General features: G+C 38.1%; 1 protein-coding gene across 3 annotated transcripts in view; it reads right to left on the bottom strand.

Moving 5' to 3' along the window:
* MINDY3 (MINDY lysine 48 deubiquitinase 3) overlaps nt 1-22,989 on the bottom strand; it is a 102,657-nt gene that overhangs the window by 18,183 nt on the left and 61,485 nt on the right. For all 3 annotated transcript variants that reach the window (XM_053922217.2, XM_053922219.1, XM_053922218.1), the window contains one exon: nt 8,878-8,950. In XM_053922217.2, coding sequence (XP_053778192.1) covers nt 8,878-8,950 — 73 coding nt within the window. The remainder of the gene's footprint in view (nt 1-8,877; nt 8,951-22,989) is intronic.

Genomic DNA, 22,989 nt, shown 5'->3' with positions numbered 1-22,989 from the left:
TTACTGGTGGATTTTTTAAAAATCAGCATTCTAACATTAGCTCTTTTGAAGTTCAGGTCACCTGTCTCTGAATATTCCTTGCTCTGAAGGCATTTCTTTATGCCTTTACTCAATAAGTTATTACCATCTAAGATCTTTTGATCATATGCTTGTATGTTCCCTTTCTCAAGAAACTCACTCACAATTTCAATTTCAGTTCTAAAATTTTCACCAATGACATAAACATAGGGATATTCAAAAGGGCTGATCACCTGAAAACTTTGTTTGCTTTTGGGATGGTCTGTGGTGGTTACACTTGGATAACAGTATATGCTTGATACCTTAGACAGTCACTTCAAATCAAAATTCAGCAGCACTAGAGAGCCCTGACAGGAAACTCGGGGAAGACACCCAGTTTATCCATCACGCTATCTTACTTACTTCATCTCATAATATTCCATTCTGTAAGGATTTTCTATCTCCTACTGAAATAATATTAGTATAGGTAGAAACATGTCCTGAAACACAGCAAACACTTATATATGTATGTGTATGACTGCAAAGTGGTGCTCTCCATTGGAATATGAGGTATAGAAAAGGTGAGCTCTTGAAAGGGGTTAGAGATGGCAGGAAGAAAACACATACCTTAAATAAATCCTTAAGAGGGTATGCCACAGGAAATTGCTCAACTCATTCTCTGAAATATATCTCTTTAAAATAGAAATCCAGTCCATCGCCATTAATTTCCTTGGTTATTCAAATAACCTCTTGCCTCTAGCATCATTTCTACAAATTACTTTTCTGCTTCCTTGTCTTTCTACCAAGGTCAAACCCTTTGCTGGCTACTCCATGCATGTAAATTGCTATCTTCCACCTGTGTTCATATATATGGTCACTTTCTCTGGTCTGTGTTTCCCTCTCCCACTGCAGTCTTCCCTCCTCAGGTCTGCACGACAGCTCGCTGACCAGTCTAAATTCACTGTAACCACAACATTGCTTTAAGTCTTACACTACTAACATCAACATTATTGTCATATTAACTTGCTACAGTTTCTGAAAACTGTCCTTCAGAAAGTTTGATTCTTAGCCCAAGATATATTAAATATATTTAGGAACAGAAATGATTTATTTCTTATTTTTTCCACCAGAGGATTCAAAGTGGCAACGAAACGATTGTAAGTTTGTCACCCCCCATGACAGTGCAACGTGCTACACACAGCAGTGACTCAGAGGTGTTGGTTTACTCCACGGCCAGTTTCATTCAGTGGTTTATTTCCTATTTAAAGATTTAGAACATAATGTTGCCTGGCATTTAAAAGATTATTAATTCCCAGAGCAAAGAAACTCGTATGCTTCTTAAGTTAGGGGAAATGTATATTGGAAGAAGCTAACTCAAAGTCAAATCACCAATACAAGCACCAATAAAACTGAGTAGAGTGAGAGGAACTGACATTTATAAAGTACCTACTATGTTTTAACCATTGGGCAGAGTGCTTTCCATAACATTATACATCCTCACAATAACTCTAGGAAATAGGTGTGGTTATTCTTATTTGATATATAAGAAAACATCCCTATAGACTTAAAAATAACAACCTTAAAGTCATACTGCTATTAAGTTGTAAGAGAAAAGACAGAGTCACATACCATATAACAGTACATACGACAGTGGTCCCATAAGATTTTAACAGAGCCAAAAACTTGTTCTTGCCCAGCGATGTTGCACCTGTCCTAACGTCACAGCACAACACGTGACTCATGTGTGTGGTGACGCTGGTGTAAACAACCTACTGTGCTGCCAGTCATGTAAAACCACAGCAGCACAATTACAGGAGCGGGCTCTCCCACCTGGGGCTGTGTGAGGATGCTTCCTGATGTCTGCCCAAGGATGAAAAAGAAACATCCTAGGGATGGCACTGCTCAGTAGGCATCCCCACTGCTAAGTGGCACATGACTATTCCTAGAAGTTCTGTGACTCAAATTTTCAGAGACATATAGGGCAGATCTTCCAGAGTGAGTAGTTTTTTAAGATAGATAAAGTATATTCATAAAGATAACTGAGTCCACTCGGAGTTCCTAAGACCTTCACTGATCCAACAACTTAAATTTCTACACGGTAATTTGCATTGTATTAATTTAAGATATGATGAGATTTTAAAGTTATAGTTGAAAAGTCAGTGGGTTAGCTATTATACCTTAATTATAATTACGCAAGTACACAAGTGCTAAGGTGTCTAAACAACCTAGCTAACAGTGTGTATTATAGGAATATATATGTGAACTTTTCAAAAGTGGCACAATCAATCTTACTGAAATATTCTGGGGGTTGAGGGGTGACATCAGGAAGATGGAGGGCTCGGAGGCCCCAGGACTTATCTCCCACATGAGAAAAGGAAAAAAACAATAAACAAACAACTACAAACTGAAGAAACCAGCTTAAAGAAAGCTCTGGATGACAAAGAAATAGCCAAAACCCTGCAGAGTTCAAAAATCGAAGATGACCACATAAAAAAGTACAGGAAGCACATTACCTGCGTCACCCCATCCCCCAGTCAAGAGCAGACTGGCATCAGGAGAGGTCCGCTCAGAAGAAGCTCACCACAGGGGGAAGAGGAGAACCCCAGCAAGCCTCATTCTGCTACAGAGACAGTGGCCTTTTCTACAGATGTCTCCTACAGTCTTCAACTGCGTTGATCCCCGCTAACGGAGCTGCCCAGAGCACACCCCTTCCTCCTCCCAACCCCCATCCACTCCCAGAGGCTGGCGCTGTCATTGCAGTGACGCCTGCCCTCAGGGGCCCCAGTCACAATGTGCCCTGATCTCAGGGATGGGGCACCACAGCACACCATACATGGGAGGGAGCTGCCACTGCTCTTGCCCCACATCTGGCCCCTGATCCTGACTTTGTCCCATCGTTACCAGGACAGTGTCTGCTGCCCCGAGCCCTGTGGAGGGTCTTGTATTGCAGCTCTAAACCATCACTGCTGGGCTGGGCTGCCACTGCTCTAACCCTGGATCCCGACACGTGGCTGTTAACAGACTACAAATGGGGTCATGCTGCTGCAGACCTGTGACTGCCCCATTGGGACCAGAGAGGAGACTCTGACCACCATACCCAGGCCGTGCTACTCTGCATCCTGCTCCCAGACCCTGATCTACCATTATACCTTATCATCTCAAGGCCTATGCCATTGCTGCATCCATACATGCTGGCCAGAGTCACTACAGTGAGGTCCTGAGACCCAAGTCCCAGTTCCATGGGAGATCTGCCCAAGCTTGCACCCCCAAAAACCAGTACCAAGCCACAGCAAGTGCACCTGGGCCTCAGGACTCGAGCAGTGTAGTAGTTCTGCATGCACCTGATTCTACGACCCTGGCTCTGATACTGCTCTGTGCCAGCATGCCAGGCCAGAAGCCAAGGATTCCCTCGGCTAGAACTTCCTCCAATGGGCAAAAAGGGAGAAGAGGAAGACCCAGCAGCTTTTGCTTTAAAAGATCCCAGCAGCCCTACCTGACTCTGTTACAGGCAGGATCTCTAAAGTATTCGCCAAAAGAAGATCCCTGCAGCATAGCCAATGTCAACCTCAGCCAAAGGAGCTGCACAAAGACTACACCACTGGGCCCTCTCAAGACAAAAGATGCTGCATCCCACCCCGCTGGGACCCCTGCAGTCACCTCCAGATAAGACTTTCCCCACTAAAGCCAATCTATCATAGGGTTCTATAAGCTGAAAAAGGACATTAACTAGTAACATGAAAATATATGAAACTATAAAATTTACTGGTCAAGTTGAATATATAGTCAAATTCAAAACTCCCTATTTGAGGTGTAAAGTTAGGTTATTTATGCCATGGAACTAGACAGAGAAGAACAAATGAATTCCAAAATTAGTAGAAGAAAGGAAAGAACAAAGATGAGAAGAGAAATAAATAGGATAGAGACTAAATAGACAACAGGGAAAAAGTAATGAAATTAAGAGCTGGTTTTTGAAAGGGTAACTCACCAAGAAAATGAAGACTCACAATAATAAAATCAGAAATGCAAGCTCAGATGTAACAACTGATACTGCAGAAATACAAAGGATCATAGAGACTGCTATGAACAATTACATGCCAACAAAATCGACAATCTAGAAGAAAGCAATAGTAAATACCTAGAAACATACAAATTACCAGAACTGAATCATGAAGAAATAGAAAATCAGAACCACAACAGGAAGGAGATTGAATCAGTTATCAAATACTCCCAATCAACAAATGTCCAGGAATAGACAGCTTCACTGGTATATTCTACTAAACATTTAAAGAAAAATTAATATCGATCCTTCTCAAACTCCTCCAAAAAACAGAAGAGGAGGAGGGAATACTTCCAAATTCATGTCATGAGGGTATCCTGACACCAAAACCAGACAAGGGCACTACAGGGAAAGAAAACTACCAGACAATATCCCAGATGAACATAGGTATAAAAAACTCAACAAAATATGAACAACCCAAATTCATGATATGTTAAAAAAATTATACACCACAGTCAAGTGTGATTTATTAGAGATGCAAAGATGGTTCAAATCCACAAATCAATCCATGTGATACAGCACATTAACAAAATGAAATATAAAAATTACATGATCCTTTGCTAGATGCAGAAAAAGAATCTGACAAAATTCAACATTTGTTTACAATAAAAACTCTCAACAAAGTGGGTATAGAGAGAAGTACCTCAACATAATAAAAGCCATATATAACAAACCCCTAGCTGATATCGCGCTCGATGGTGAAGACCTGAAAACTTGGCCAAACTCTAAGATCAGGAACAAGATAAGGACACCCACCCTTGCCAGTTTTATTCAACATAGTACTGAAGTCCTAGCCACAACTACTGGGCAAAACAAACAAACAAACAAAAACCCTAGGCAAAAAAAGGCATCCAAATCAGAAAGTAAAAAGTGAAACTGTCCCTATTCGTAAGATTACATGATACTATATAGTGAAAGCCCCAAAGACTCCACCAAAAAAATCTGTTAGAATTAATAAACAAATTCAAAACTTGCAGTATACAAAATCAATATATAAATACGTGCTGCATTTCTATAAACTGATACACTATCAGAGAGAGACATTTAAAAAATAATCCCACTTATCATGGCTGAAAAAAGAATAAAATACCTAGAAATAAAATTAACCAAGGTGATATAATACCTGTACACTGAAAACTATGAAACATTCATAGGAGAAACTGAAGAAGACAAAAATAAATGGAAAGCTGAAAGAATTAATCATGTTAAAATGTTCATACTACTCAAAGAGATCTCCAGATTCGATGAAATCCCTATAAATATCCAAGAGCATTTTACACAGAAATAAAGAAGCAATCCTAACATGTGTGTGGTACCACAAAAGACCCCAAGTAGCCAAACTAATTCTGAAAAGGAACAACAAAGCTGGAAGCATCATGTTCCCTGATTTCAAATGATATTACAGAACTATAGCAATCAAACTATAGTGGCATAAACACAAACACATAGATCAATGCAAGAGAACAGAGAGGTCAGAAATAAATGACCCATGCATATAAGGTCAATTGACTTGAGTCAAAGGAACCAAAATATTCAACGGGGAAAAGGACAGTCTCTTAAACAAATGGTGTTGGGAAAACTGGACAAAAAACTATGCAAAGAATGAAACTAGACCATCATCTTGCACCATACAGAAAATTTATCTCAAAAGGTACTAAATATATGAACATAAGACAGGAAACCATTAAACTCCTAGAAAAGCATACAGGCTATAAGATCCTTTGCATAGGTCTTGACAATGATTATTTTTGGACTTCATACCAAACAAAGACAATAAAAGCAAACATAAACAAATGAAACTACATTAAAGTAAAAAGCATCTGCACAGCAAAGTACATAAAGAACTCACATTACCCAATAGCAAAAAAAAACCCCCAAAAAACAAAACCAACAACTAACAATGCAATTAAAAAATGGGGAGAGATGGCAAATAGCTACATGAAAAAAACCATATGATCATCTTAACATGCAAAAAAAGTATTTGAAAAATACAAAATCCTTTCTAATAAAATTGCTTTAAAAATTTGGTATGGCAGCAATGTTCCTCAGCATAATAAAGGTCATACATGACAAACCCACAGCTCACATCATACTCAATAGTGAAAAGTTAAAATCCATTCCTCTAACATCTGGAACAAGATAGAGATACTCTCTCACCATTTCTATTCTGCATATTATTGGAAGTTCTAACCACGGCAATTAGGCAAAAAAGAGAAATAAAGTCATCCACACTGGAAGGGAAGAAGTAAAATTACCCCTGTTTGGAGATGACACAATCTTTTACCTAAAAAGCCCTAATGACTCCACTAAAACAGTTAGAATAAATGATTTATGTAAATTTGCAAAATACAAAATCCACATACATATTTCTGTACACTAAAAACAACCCATCACCAAGAGAAATTAAGAGAGTAATCCCATTTGCAATAGCATGGAAAATAGTAAAATATTTCTGAATAAATTTAACTAAAGAGGTATAAGACCTATACATTTAAAACTGTAAGACATTGATGAAAGCGACTGAAGAAGACACAAATAAATGGAAATATACCCCGTGTTCTTGAACTGGAAGACAATGTTGAGAAAATGTCCATACCACCCAAAGCAATCTACAGATTCAAATGCAATCCCTATCAAAATTCCATGGCGTTTATCACAGAAGTAGAAAAATAGTGTGTCCTAAACTTGGACCATGCAAAGTCGAAGCTATCCTGAGAAAAAAGAACAAAGCAGGAGGCATCACACTACCTGGTTCCAAGCATATTACAACGCTACAGTAATCAAAAGAGTATGATGCTGGCATAAAAACAGACACATAGACCAGTGTGAAAAAAATAAACAGCCCATATATAAATCAACACATATATGGCCAACTAATTTGTGACAAAGGAACAAGAACACACAATGGGAAAATCACAGTCTCTTCAATAAATGATGATGAAAAACTGGATAGCCACATGAAAAGGATGAAACTGGGTCCCTAATTTACACCACTCACAAAAATTAACTTGAAATGAATCAAAAACTTAAACATAAGACCTGAAACTATAAAACTACTGGAAGAAAATATAAGGAAAAAGATCCTTGTTAATGATTTCTTGTACAAGACATCAAATGTACAGGCAATGAAAACTAAAATAAATAAGTGGGACTACATTAAAGAGCTTCTACACACAAAAAGAAATACAATAAATTCAAAGCAGAAACCTAAAGAATAAGAGAAAATATTCCTGAATGATATATCTGATATATAGGAGGTTAATATCCCAAATACATAAAGAATTCAAAGAACTCAACAGCAAAAAAAAAAAAAAAGCAAATGATGCAACTAAACAAATGGGCAATTAACTTGAATAGATATTTTTCTAAAGAAGACATACAAATATCACTCTACACCTGCTATGATTCCTTTTATCAAAAAGACAAGAAGCCCTGGCTGCTGTGGCTCAGTGGACCGAGCACCAGCCCTAAAACCAAAGGGTCGCTGGTTCAATTCCCAGTCAGGGCATATGCCTGGTTTGTGGGACAGGTCCCAGTATGGGGGGTGTGAGAGGCACCCCTCTCTTATGTTTCTCTACCTCTCTTTCTCCCTCCCTTCCCCTCTGTCTAAAAATAAATAAATAAAAGGCAAGAGAAACGTTAGTAAGGATGTGGAAAAAAGGGAACCCTTATACACTACTGCAAAAAATGTAAAATGGTACACCCATTAAAGAAAACAGTATGGAAGTTCCTCCAAAATTTAAAAATTGAACTACCATCTACTTGATCCAGCAATCCCACTCTTAGTTATATATCTAAAGGACTTGAAATCTGTAGTTCGAAGAGATCTCTGCACACCCACAGTCACTGCAACGTTATTCTGGATAGCACAGATATGGAACAACTTAAGTGTCCATTGACAGGTAAGTAGATAAAGAAATGGATTACACTCACACAAAACTATTATTCAGCCATGAGGAATAAGGAAATCTTGCCTTTTGTAACATATTCTACTCAGTAATAGAATTTGAGGGCATTATAATTGGAAGAAGCCAAGTAGAGAAAGACAAATACTGTACAATATTACTTATACATAAAATCTAATAAGAGCTGAATTTGTAAAAAACAGCACAATGGTAGTTTCCAGGACCTAGGGGATGGGTTATTGGGGAGATGTTGTTTGAGAGTAGAAACCTGCAACTAATAGAGAAATAAGTTCTGGCTAATTCACAGCATAGTGATCATGGTCTACAACACAGTTTTATAAGTACAAATTTCAAAGTTGCTAAGAAAATAGATCTGAACTGTTCTCACCATAAAAAGGAAAGATAATTATGTGACGTGACAGAGGCATTAGCTAACACTACTGTAGCACTGATTTTGCAATATAGAAACATATAAAAACAACAAGTTGTATACCTTAAACTTACAGATTATTATATGTCAAGTATATCTCAATTTAAAAATAACCTGGAAGGGCTGTTTATTTAATAAATAAATGAAAAGGGAAGGAAATGACTTACTTTTCAAAGAACTGGTTCAGATGGTGGTTATTTTTCTCCGTTTAACACTGACTATAAGAAGTCAAGATTCAAGTAACCATAGTTCAGTAGCCCAAGAAACATGAAAACCTCACCCCATGTCAGAACTTGACAAGCACTTAAGTATTCTCTTTTTTTGTTCCCATTTTCACATTTCCCATTCACAATGTTCAAGAAACAGAACCTGTTTCATTTAATAATCCAACAACTCTTGTGAATAAAACTCAAGTAAATATCAAAATATTTCAAATATATAAAGATATAAAAGAGAATCAATGTTAATAAAATAATAAGATCTTCTACCTTCTGGATCATAGGTTTGAAAGACTCTCCTGGCTTGTTCTGAAGGAGCCTCAGGTGCAACTAAAGCCATATCCTGAAAAGATAAAAAAGGATGCCATCAACTAGTCATGATGTCATGACATTAAAAATGAACAAAAGAAATACTAGGCTAAAGTGAAGAAATGATGATTTTGGAGGCAGAAGACTGAGTTATATTTAAAGTCATAGATCAGTGACTAAAAAAGTCCCAAACTCTCGGTCTTAAAAAATAGGAAAAATCAATCCTTCAACTATAAAGCACTGTTGTGAGAATGGCATGCAAAACTTTATATAAAATCACTTAAAGTTTAATATTATATAGGTAACTACTATAAAAATGCAATCTGCAAATATTAATGATGTATATTTACTTTACATTATTGTCCAGCAAGAAGAAATATTACTTAAATATAACTTAAAATATACCCTAGTTTTCAAATATTTGAAAAGTAAATTTAGAGGTATATGACAGCAAACAACTTCACAGCAATGCACTTGAAGTTTATTACTTTAGTGAGCATGGAATAGCAAACCTAGCCACACATCAACATCAAGTTCTTCAGGTCCAGAATTTTAATTTTTCTTAACTCTAAGGAAATATCGAAAAGGCAGAAGTAATTCTTTTTCCCATATAACTAATTCTCAAAAATCAATATTGAGTGATCCAGCAGTCAGTATTACAATTTAATAAAAATAAGCACAAAATTCAGTGTTATCTTGGATCCTATGCAAACTTTACTCCACATATTTAAACTGTTAGGGAATTCGACTGCTTTACTGACACGAATCTAGAATCTAGACTCCAAAAGCTTTCCTCTATTCACAGCTTTAGTTTAAGCCTTTGTCTATAATCGTGTTCACTCAGACAAACCTCATCAGAGAACAAGTTCACAAGTATCTCTTTTTACCATCTTGAATACTTTTTAAAGACGTTGTGGGGCATAAATGATAAATACAACTTAAAATGCTGTTCCTCTGTGGGAACAAATTTTATATGAACTTTTGTCCTAATCAGCCCACCTTTACCTCACAGATGAAGGAACAAACTGTAAGAATCCATTATAGTAGTTCTCACTCAACCATGAGACCAGGTACCTGGGCACCACCCTAACAGTATGTTCAGTTTACACAGGAGTACAAATCAAATAGGAATAGGAATTAAAATAAGGCAATCTATGCAAGCTCTTATATATTTTTAAGTACTAGGAAATAAAATAAAACAATTCTGATTATTTTAAAATATAATGTGTAATTATTTCCCATTTACCATCCCTTAATAGCTACTTTTAGGGTCTCCTTTTCAAGATAATTTTGCAGAAAATATGCATGTCAAGTGCCATGTTTTCAGCTGGCATAACTTTCAATGTCTTTCTGTTTTTACAACCCAGTCCTTTATTGCTGTATACTTGGACTGTCTAATCTTTTGTTATTATAAAAAATGCTACACCAAATAAACCTGAACATGTAATTTCATACATGTGCCATTGTATCTGTAGGACAGAGCTCCAGTTAGGATTGCTAGATCAAAGGGAGAGTTCATTTATAAATTTGGTAAATATTGTCATATCCTTGGATTGTGTTTATTCATTTAACCTATTTTGAATAACATTTCTTAAAATTCTTTCCTTTTTCTACTACATCAGCAATGTTGCCTTAGTTCCATAATTGATCTTCTATCAAAGCTCAGACTATAGCATCAGCTCTCAGCGTTAGGGAGAAATTACTAACATTGGGGCTATTATTATTATTATTCCTTAGCATCTCTTATCACTCTCAAAACTTAACTGCAAAAATTTCTACATTTATTCTACTATAAGCTTTTGATCCCTTAATTAGTTCCCACTCTACTTTTTTAAACTTTTCCCTTTAAGCAACTGTTGGAATCTGTGGATAAACACCATACTCTGAAATTCTGGCTGAAGAGAAGGTGTACAGCAGTGCATGAGATTGTTATGCAGCAGGGAATTTATAAAACAACAAGATGAGCCTACAGTCATTCATTCTATTCAACAACTATTGCATTTCAACCTTCCTTTGTTGCCAGCAAGTGACAAGGAAATGACTGAAATTAGTTTTAAAACATTGCTTTGACTTTTCTAAACACTACTTAATACCATGATCTAAACAGAAGGAAAGGAAATAGTTTTTCTTGGCCAATAAAGCAAAAGAATCTTTTTGAGGGAAGCGGTGGCAGAGAATATAATTGAAGCATTACTTTAATATTCCTATAGATGGAAGTTATAGGACGTTACCATTGTTTATAAAGTTAGGGAAATGAGGAATATTCCAGTTTTAGCCACAGAAAAAGGTTTATATCAAATTGTAGAATTAAAGATTTCAGAAAACACAGGAGCACAAAAAAAAGAATTTAAAATCAACTACAGGATGCCTTGTCTTTAAGTTCCAAGTGCTACAGATAAAAAATAGTGTGCTAATATAGAAAGGAATTAAAGTAGACTTAATGGAAAGTTCACCAGATACTCTCTTGCTCCGGTCACGAATACATATAAAACTTAGGCTTTAGAAAACATGTTGTTATTCTTATTTGAACAGGCTACATATGCTGGCCTAATACTTGAAAGTTAGGCAAAATTCCTGATGTACTCTGGTTTAACAAATGATCATTTGTAGAACAGAAGCTGGGTGGTGGTTGTTTTTTTTTTTTTTTTTTTTTTTTTTTTTGTAATAGTCTCCCCCAAATGCTCTAACACTGTTTAAACATGCCTTCTTTCGGATATACCTGGAGATATAAGGGCATCTTAATCACCTCAACAGGTTTTACAAAGAAAATATTTTGGCTCTCATCTGAAAGAAAATTCTAGCTAGAAGGAACAGAATCACAAAAGGCAGGGAGAGTAAGCAAAGCACATGGGGGAGCTGAAAAAATTGAAGAGGACAGTGAACTGCGAGAAAAGGAGTAGTTAGGAAGGGAAATTAGCTTTGACGGGAGAATGAATTTGATTTTGAACATTCAGAGTCTAGAGGTGATGGTTTAACACCCAAGTAGAGAACATGGAGTTATCTTTCTTTTTTAAACCATTTTTTATTTTTTTCAATTACAGTTCACATTCAGTATTATTTTATACTAGTTTCAGGTGTACAGCTCAATGGTTAGACATTTATGGAGTTATCTTAATTCTTGGCACACTGTGAACACTCCAGGCTGCCAGTTGTATGTGTCTTCTAAGCCAGCAGAACTAAGACAAGTACCCTAGAGGAGATTAGGGCCGGAGAACCTACCGGGTAAGACACTGAAACAGATGAAAGCAGATTACTTCAGAGACATCAGAATAGAGTATTTCCAAAAAGGAATTTAGACAACTTATTGGTTTGAAGTTTAGAAGTTTGAAACAAGTATCTCAAAACCCTGTATATGAGGAAACAACAAAAAACCTGTATGTGAACTACCTAAAAAGAAATTCCTTTTTTTCCTCCCAAAATACAACCCAATGGTATCAGTCAAGTTCCACACCATAAAACCATCAACTCTGTCATTACTAATAAAACAAATTATGTCTTGAATAATTCAAAGAACATCTTGCTTTGTCCCTTTGGTCTTAGTGATAGACTAACAGTAATTTGCTAAACTCCTTAGGAATTAACTGCTCTTAATCATACCACTTATTTTAAGATGTGTTTACACAGGAGGGAAAGAGTGGTAAGAAGAGAAATCACGGCGTTAAAAAAAGATTACAGTAAATTCTAATGAACGCATTCCAAAAGTTTTCATCCACATACCAAAAATAGTGCGGTCTTCTAAACTGATTATTGGCTTGCTTATTTTGAGTACTTACAATGCTTTTTAGATTATTCAAAAAACAATCCTAGTTAAAAGTTGTTTAAATATATATGCTTAAATGTTTATGGATGAAATCAAAAAAATTACAAAACCACTTATTGCTATTGAAGTGTTTCATGCTGGAATCTTACAGTCACAATGGTGGTGTACGCAGACATGGCTCACCTCTTCACACAACCACATCAAAATTATAACTGAAATATAGAACAACCATCACTCAGAAACGTCAGAAATCGAGTCAAATAGAGGTCTGACAACTATGGAATTAAAGAAACCACATCCATCAAGACTAGTAAGAGGGGCATAGATGCAGAATGGGCTGATTCCACACCCACGTGGGGGGATAAAAATTTGGGAAGGATATCTTGGGAGCTAGGAGTCCTAATCCCACACCAGGCCCCCAGCCCATGGTTCCAGTGCCACGGAGATAAGTCTCCACAACTTCTGGCTGCAAATCATCAGGGACTGAGTTCATGGAAGAAACCTACTGGAGCCCCAAGCAGTTCCTCTGTAAGAACCCACGCACGGACTCACCTACTCAGACTCACTCCCCCTGAGCTCTAGCACTGGGGTAGCAGCTTTGAAAGGCATCAGTGGTATAGGGAGAAACTGAAGTGTCTAGCATCAAGGCGAGCAGAGGTCATTGTCCCTTTTCTAAGTCCTACCCCCACAGAGCTGGCAAGTTGGTGCCACACCTGAGATACCATCAACCTGGCTAACACTGTTTGACCTGCCTTGGAGATCCCCAGCAACTCCACCCCACCCAACTTCCAGGTCCACCCAAGCTGCTTTTCCATGAATGGCTGGTCTTGGCTCTTGCTTCACAACTTCCTAAATCTCATCAAACAAGCAAGAGCTGGCTTCAGTAAGTCCAGGCCTGGCACCAGCAACAGCTTGGCTTCACCTTGGAATCTCTAAGCCCAGCACAAGTAGTAGCCGTCTCAGATTGCAGGACACAGGAGGCGGCTGACCTTGGCCTGCACCAACGGGGAAACCCCAGAGCCTGGGAACCCAGTGGACAGCTACAGAGTCATCAGAGCACCACCACTGCTGATCTGCCACGTCACAGTGGAGGTCGGTGTTCAGTGGTCACAGCCAATCCTTGCAGCTTACTGGCCTGGGAAAATCCCTCCTGTTGATCTGCCAATAGCAACCAAGACTCAACTATAAGAGGAGGGTGTACTCAGACCACGTGGAGGGGAGCACCTCGACTACCCAGCTTGGGTGATTGGGGGGGACTGTGCCATTGGACCCTACAGAACACCTACTACATTAGGCTACACTACCAAGATATGGAGTCAAAGCAGCTCTACCTAATATATAGAAACAAACACAGGGAAGCTGCCAAAATGAGCAGAAATATAAACATGGCCCAAATGAAAGAACAGATCAAAACTCCAGAAAAAGAGCTAAACAAAATGGAGATAAGCAACCTATCAGATGCAGAGTTCAAAACACTGGTTATAAGGATGCTCAAGGAACTTAGTGAGGACCTCAATAGCACAAAAAAGATCCAATCAGAAATGAAGGATACACTAGTTGAAAGAAAGAACAATTTACAGGGAAACAATAGTAGAGTGGATGAAGCCAAGAATCAAATCAGTGACTTGAAACATAAGGAAGCAAAAAAACAACCAAACAGAACAACAAGAAGGAAAAAGAACCCCCCCAAAATGAGGATAGTATAAGCAGCCTCTGGGACAACTTCAAGAGGTCCAACATTTGTATCATAGGGGTGCCAGAAGGAGAAGAGCAAGAAATTGGATATCTATTTGAAAAAAAAATGGAAGAAGACTTCTCTAATTTGATGAAGGAAATAGACATGTAAGTCCAGGAAGCACAGACAGTCCCACACAAAATGGATGCAAAGAGGCCCACTCCAAGACACATCACAATTAAAAAACCAAAGGTTAGAGATAAAGAAAAAATCTTAAAAGCAGCAACAGAAAAGAAGTTACTTACCCATATGGGAGTTCCCATAAGACTGTCAGCTGATCTCAAAATAAAACTTTGCCGGCTAGAAGGGATTGGCAAGAAATATTCAAATTCATGAAAGGCAGGGACCTACAGCCAAGATTGCTCTACCCGGCAAATTTATCATTTAGAATGGAAGTGCAGATAAAGAGCTTCCCAAACAAGAAATAACTAAAGGAGTTCATCCTCACCAAACCATTATTATATGAAATGTTAAAGGGACTTAATTAAGAAATAGAAAATCAAAACTATGAACAATAAAATGGCAAAAAGAAAAGTACATATCTATCAATAACTGAGTCTAAAAAACAAACTAAGCAAACAAGAAGAACAGAGACAGAATCATGGATAGAGAACATTTTGATAGTTGCCAGATGGGAGGGGTGTGAGGGAATGGGTGAAGAGGTGAAGGGATTAAGAAGTACAAATAGGTAGTTACAGAATCGCCATGGGGATGTAAAGTACAGTATAGGAAATGAGTAGCCAAAGAACTTAAACACATGACTCATGGACATGAAAATGGTGGAGTGATTGCCTGAGGGAGTAAGGGGTGCTGGGTGGAGGGAGGCAATGAGGGAAAATAATCAGGACAACTGTTACAGCATAATCAATAAAATACAATTCAAAAAAATAAAAAGAAAGGGCACAAGAGAAGCACCTAAGAGATAGATGTGAAAAAGTTCAGTGTATGTGTTTTTCTTGAGGATGGAAAAGCTAGGTATGAAAAAGATGTCTGAGAATAGTCACTAGAGCACTTACAAATGCCCTAATTATGTACAGTGCTAACCCCAACTACTGCAAAGTAAAGCCACAGTGCCCCACACGAAAGCCTGTCCATGCAGTGTGCAGGTCCCACATTTGGAGACGAGCACAGAGGATGGAGAATCCAAGAGGCCAATTCAGGTTACAGGTAAGTACACTCTACGGGTGAAGACAGAGATCAACATGCAACTGCCAGCAACCAAGGGCAGCAGTGTTGCAAGTCCCTCTTTCAAAACTAAGGTGGTTTGCTGAACCATGGAGAGTTGCTGTTCTTCTCTAATTCAGAAAGACTTTCTGGAAAAAGTTTTGTGAAATATTTAAATGAACAAAAAAGACGGGGGGTGGGGAAACAGCGGTGTTACTGTTTTATGAAGTTGAAAAGGCATTCTGATATGCAGCGCTGGCCCACAGAGTCAGGAGCAGGGCAAGGAGATGAGGGGGAATAGAGGCAGGGAAGGAAAGCCAGCAGGCACCTGCAGAGACACACTGACCCTACCAGAAGCCACGATGGGCCCTTACAGAGAGCTGAAGTTTGGTCAAAATGAGAGGTGGCTACAATGAGGAGACAACACTAGAAGACCCTGCTGAGACAGCGATGCTGACACAGCCCTGAGCCAGGCAAGAGATGACAACAGTCCTGAAGATCCTCGGTGGCACCCCAAACCTGTACACACTCATTTCACAGACTAAGAAACCAGACCACCCTCGAGACTCTATTCTCTCTGAAGACAACAGTGACAGAGTACCTTTTTGAGTCCAAAGTTATTAATGAACCTGACATAAACCATTAGAGACAGAATTTATCCCTTTAAAAATCAACTAACACTGACCCTTTTAATTGGTAAATATATTATCAATGTTCAAAACTGGCACCAGCATCTCACTTTAGTAAAAGGACTGTACTTTAAAAAAAAAAAAAAAAAGTGTTTCATGCTGAACTCCTTTTAAGTTTCCAATTTGATTTAAAATTATAAATCCCAACACTACTTTTCACCAATTTATTTAACTTAAACACTTCTGAACAAGATTCCTATTTTAAAGATCTACAGCAAGAATGATCTATGTAGCAAATTTGGTAACAAATTAGTATTAAATATATTTCACATTTTATATATAGAATTCTATTCATTTGACAGTTCTTTGCAATCTTAAGCAAAATATTTTAGTGAGAGTATAATTGCTATATTTTTCTCACTGCACATAAAAAAATGATTTAATTACAGAAGATAAAGTAAAATAAAACTTTCATGTAATAACTGTGTAAGTGTGAAAAACAATATGAAGAGGATTCTAATCCTCACATTTCCCATTTCCAAGGCTTAATATAGCAAGAATTTTTGATTATTTAATATATTTTCATCATACAACTATCCACACATCCATAACTTTTTTTTAATATATTTATTGATTATGCTATTACAGTTGTCCCATTTCCCCCCCCCACTCCACTCCATCCTGCCCACCCCCCTCCCTCCCACATTCCCCCCCTATAGATCATGTCCATGGGTCATACTTATAAGTTCTTTGGCTTCTACATTTCCTACACTATTTTTACCCTCCCCCTGTCTATTTTCCACCTATCATCTATGCTACTTATTCTCTCTACCTTTACCCCCCTCTCCCCCTCCCACTCCCTTATTGACAACCCTGTTCTAGTTGTTTGCCTAGTTTGCTCTCGTTTTTGTTTTATGTGTGGTCGTTAATAACTGTGAGTTTGCTGTCATTTTTACTGTTCCTATTTTTGATCTTCTTTTTCTTAGGTAACTCCCTTTAACATTTCATATAATGGCTTGGTGATGATGAGCTTCTTTAACTTGACCTTATCTGAGAAGCACTTTATCTTCCCTTCCATTCTAAATGATAGCTTTGCTGGATACAGTAATCTTGGATGTAGGTCCTTGTGTTTAATCTTGGGTAATGTAATGATGATGTGCCTTGTTGTGTTCCTCCTTGGGTCCAGCTTCTTTGGGACTCTCTGAGCTTCCTGGACTTCCCGGAAGTCTATTTCCTTTGCCAGATCGGGGAAGTTCTCCTTCATTATTTGTTCAAATAAGTTTTCAATTTTTTGTTCTTCCTCTTCTCCTTCTGGCACCCCTATAATTCGGATGTTGGAACGTTTCAAGGTGTCCTGGAGGTTCCTAAGCCTCTCCTCATTTTTCCGAATTCTTGTTTCTTCATTCTTTTCTGGTTGGATGTTTCTTTCTTCCTTCTGGTCCACACCGTTGATTTGAGCCCCAGTTTCCTTCGCATCACTATTGGTTCCCTGTACATTTTCCTTTGTTTCTCTTAGCATAGGCTTCATTTTTTCATCTGTTTTTCGAACAGATTCAACCAAGTCTGTGAGCATCTTGATAACCAGTGCTTTGAACTGTGCATCCGATAGGTTGGCTATCTCTTCGTCGCTTAGTTGTATTTTTTCAGGAGCTTTGAAGTGTTCTGTCATTTGGGCCATTTTTTGTTTGTTTGTCTTGGCGCGTCTGTTACTTTAAGGGGCGGAGCCTTAGGTGTTCACCGGGGCGGGGTAACGCTGGTTGTTGTGCTGTGACGCTGTACGTGTGGGAGGGGCCGAGTGGGAGCAATGGCACCCGCCTCACTCTCCTCCGGATTTCAATCTTTCACTCCAATACCCACAATCAAACTGGGCCCCTCTGGTGCTGGTTCCCGAGTAAGTGGGCCTGTGCACACTCTAGGCCCCTGTGGGTCTCTCCAACAACCTCTCCTGTGAGGCTGGGAGTCTCTCCTGCTGCCGCCCCAACCCCCAGGGGCACTTTCAATCAGAGGTTTGAGGCTTTATTTCCCGGAGCTGGAGCCCTGGGTTGCGCAGTCTGCTTCGCTCCCCGCTGTTCACCCGGTCTATCTGTGGGCGAATGTGGTGCCATAGGGCGCTACCCATCACTCTGCCTGCCCCACTCTCCGCCACTCTGAGTCTGGCCCTCTGGGTTTATCTGTGCAAATGTGGGGCCGCAGGGTCTGTTAGTGCTTGGACTGCCTGCGCCATTTGTCCCACACTCCGCCAGTCTTAGTCCCGCCACAGCCACGCCAGTCCTCTCCACCCCAGTGCCCATCTCTGCCCCTCCTACCAGTCTGGATGAATGTTTATTTTCTATTTCCTTGGTGTCGGTCCCCCTTACTGTTCGATTCTCAGTTCTGGTTGTGCAAGGAGGCGCAGTGTGTCCACCTATGCCGCCATCTTGGTTCCTTCCCCCATAACGTTTTAAATACTGTTAAGCTTATTAGGTGGTAGATAAAGACCTAGTCTGTACATTTAGGTTTACAATCTAATGGAAGAGAGAAGGAAAATGCTACTATATGTTTATTTCCATGAATATCATTAAAATTATCTTAAGAAAACTATCTTCTGAAATAAAAGTCACCCCACCCTAAAAAAACCTGTTAAGTTATGAATAAAGACTCCAATGATGTAATTCCAAGGTATCTAAGTCAGCAAGGATACTTGTAAGCATTTTCTATTTTTCATCACTAATTGTAGTACCTAGAAGAAATTCTCAATGTGTATTGTCTAAAACTCTTTCACAAGTAGGAACACCATTAGGAAAAGATCGTAAACATGAGTCAAAGATTTAAACATTGTTTGAGTTAACTAATTAAACTCGATTTACCATCAAAATTATTTTTACTCTAAAAGTAGTTCTCTCTACCTTATTCAAATATAATCAGCAGCTTTTATCACAGGAATGCTAGAACAAACAATTTCAATGCAGCCAATTTACTAGTCAACAGGGATTGCTAGACAATAATAGCTTTTAAAATTATCTAGCCTCACCCAACTTTCCTTAACTGACAAAGTGCTACAGAACAGAAGAGGAAAAAAACCCCAAGCAGTAATGGGACTATCTAATAACCTACAGTCGTGAAACAAGTATCTTTTTCATGTAGCTCTGTTCGTACTATCAGTATAACTATTCACTGTTCATCATAAACCTTTTAAAATGTTGAAACACAAGCTAACCTTCTAAACACCTACTGAACTATAAAGAAGGCCTGTGTTCGGTTTGTTGGCTAGGTATAAGTAACCCACTACTGGAACGGTCTTTAAAGTTTATTCAGTATACTTTGCATCATTATCAAGAGCAATCTGCTGTCACAAGGAATCAAAAAACCTCTGAGAGCTTTATCTAACTTAAGGAATGATCACACATATATAAGTTACATTTTAGCTTGCAGACAGCATTTTATGGTACTATTAGGAGCCCTTCCAAAAAAAATAAAGTTACTGGTATATAAATTACCTTTAAGCTTTAAGTAAAATTTTACTAAAACACTTTATATCTTACATTGACTATTTACTAGCTATACTTGTGAAAGTAATTTGGGAACCACTGTCAAATGAATTTTTTTTTAAATTTCCAAATGATCTGAAGTATATCATGGTCTTCAGTGCCAATGTTAGCCACTGAATTCAGTTAATGCCATCAATTCAAAGTAGATAGGATAATGGTCTTTTTTCTTACTCTCCCATTATTTCCCAGACTATCTCCACAACAGCCCACTGCTGTGTGATGTCAATTTGTGTTCTATCAGCAGAGATGTGAGGGCAGGAAACATAAAGCAAAGCCCTTTGAGGTTCCTTCTCCATAAAAACATAAACTAAATGTACAAGTGGAAATAAGGAAGCAGGAGGAAAAGTCTCCAACAAAATAATTTACTATGATCATTACAATTATTAATAGTAATGAGTGAACTTCTTTTTCTCCCTATTTCCATAAGTGTACAACTCACGTTAACAATCCTTCCAGCCTTTCTCAACTGGTTTCCACCACAGAATTCATCTGTCTGTCCTATGCACCTAGAAGGTATTTACTTCCTGGCCCCACTGACATCAGGCTTGGCCAGGTAACTTCTTTTGACCAGAGAAACAAGAGCAGAAGTGACATTACGCTAGCTCCTAGAAGAAGCTTTAATTGCCATCTGTGGTTTATCCAGGTGTCTCTCTTTTTCCTCTGCAAGGAGGACTGTACATTCCTGTCAGAGCCTGCCCCTTCAGTCCAGATCTTAGCATGAAGAAGCACATGGAGCACATCTGCAGCCAACACGTAAATTAAGAGAAATGAGCTTTGGTGCGTGTGTTTGAAGACAGGGATATGACGGGAGAAACTGTGCCCCAGTATAGGCACAAAGAGGGTGCACTGTTTAGAGAGAATATTAATACAACAAAACTGACTTTGTCTAATTCTTTTTAAATCACCGCCAGGTGCAGGCAAATCTACACAAATGCATTGGCCAAACATCCCTCCTACCTGAGGTAGACTGATCTCATTGCCCCCTTTTTGAATACTACTGTGTAAACTGCTAAAATTTTAGGGTTCTCTGTTATTTCAGGAAGCTGGCGAAACGAAATAAAAGTAAATATTCTGGCGGGAGCTTTATTTTGCTTGTGTCACACATATTATGTCTGTTCTTCCTATTCCTAGTTGGCCTACTTTTTCCTTCATCTCTTCCCTCATTCTACCCAATGACAGTGATTTTTAACAACACAAGTTACATATGGGGAACCTCCACATAAATGGCCTTCATATGTTTCATATAAAAATGAATGCCTAACATATTACTGAAACTGTAGCCCACACAATACTATCAATTTAAGTTTTGTAAGTTTACATTAGTATTAATGGAAAGTGAGGGACACCCATAACCCTACCTCCCCACCCCCACAACTACCCTACCTTCTTTCCACTATTTTAAATAAGGTTTGACTGTGAAAAATATTAACAGTACTCAAATTTCTAATATTCTTAAGTTTTATCATAGCATTTCATAGCATTACAGGGAAGTTCTTATTGTTCATTAAGAAGGTTTTCTACTTCTATGAATATGCTTTACATTCATGCCTTAGATATTCATGCTTAGCCTTTCATATCAAGATACATATGCAAACACAGTACAGTGAGGATGGTCTGGGAATAAATGATTACTCTATCTGGTCCTATATCTAATCCCAACTCCTGCTTCCATCTTAATCTCCTAGCACAACCGGTATGGCCATGCTGACCCAATCACTATTCTCCACATGTAGCATGAACTTTCACAATCCGCATCCCTTGTCTTTCTGCTTCATCTTTTCCCAAGCCTAGAAAACAGCCCTCATTTCATGTAAGTTACCATGTCCTTTTAATTCAGGTATCATCTCTCATGTACCCACCTCTCCTTCTTTCAGTTTCTATTTCGCCATACTAAAATGATTTCTTTTTTGTTTTCCTAAGGGACAAAAGTAGTTCAAAGCTCAAGGGTCAGAAGATTTGAGCTTGAAGCCCAGCTTCAATACTCACTTGTATACAACTTTGCAGATGTTATTTTTCACTGGTTCCAGACTATCAAATGTAGATGGAAAAGGTACATACCTCAGAGGGTGGCTTTAGGATTAAATGAGGAACGCATGTAAAATGCTTAGCATCATGCCCGGCTCATAGAAAGCACTCAGTTAATGTAACCAGTAAGCTATTACAAGGCATTATTTATCTCTGCATTTCAACAGGACTTAGTACAATGCCTACTGTTCACTATACTCAGCACTGTGGAAAAACATAGATCAGGTAGAAACACTGACCACAGGAGTGGCAAGGAGAATCAGCAGTCTCCACACAAAAACGTCAAGGCTGGACTATGAATGCCGAGCAGGATTTTGATGAGCACATCCCGGAGGACCATGGATAAAACATACAAAAGCACAGAAAAATAAAATCATAAACTGTTAACACTTACTACCATATATTAAATATATGATATCAGACCTTTTGCCCTATTCTGCTATCAACTCTATTTGCTACAATTATTTTTATCAATTATGGATAGATGGCTAGAGGTGTGAACTTATCAATACTGATTCTAATTAAAATTCATAGACTTTACTCACGACAGAACACCTTCAGGCCCTTCTATCAATGATATTTTATCCTGTTTAGACAATTATTTGAGTTCTACTGTTACAAAAAAAATGTAAGTAAGAAACTCAAAGGGGGAGAGAGACTACTTTTAATAAGTAGGTTGGTATCACTTACATGATTGGGATAACTAAGAAAAAAGAAAATTTGGAAAATTTACAAAAACCAGATATAGAAACAGCTGCAGGAGGGCATTCAGAATAGTAGAAGAGAGTACATAAGAGCAATCAATTTTCACTTTAAGAAGGCAGGAGTATTTATACTACATTTTGAAAGATTTCTCACTAAAATAATTAGAAATAAAAGAGTTGTAAGTATTATCATGGCACAAATCATTGGCGTAACCTAAGACATCTAAGGATGGTTAGCCCTGAAGTTTACTAAGCAGTTAGGAAACAATTTGTGGGTAAAAATTCACAGGTTTTTAATAATTCAAGTAATTTAAAATTGTTAATCTGTGTAGACTTCTACTCAAACTTTCCAAGTAATTCAAATAACAGAAGATTGACTTTAGGATTCTTTGTCTGAGTTTGCTATTTTTAGGCTTGAAGATAGGTGTTAAAAGTCATGTGACAAGTTTATAATTTAAGCTATAAAAATAAGTCCTTTAAATTCTTAAATTAACTTAATTTCTATAGTAGGGAAGGCATGAACTCTAAA

Source organism: Desmodus rotundus, chromosome 4, assembly GCF_022682495.2.
Source record: "Desmodus rotundus isolate HL8 chromosome 4, HLdesRot8A.1, whole genome shotgun sequence".
Taxonomy (NCBI): domain Eukaryota; kingdom Metazoa; phylum Chordata; class Mammalia; order Chiroptera; family Phyllostomidae; genus Desmodus; species Desmodus rotundus.
This window is presented reverse-complemented; position numbering and strand designations above follow the sequence as displayed.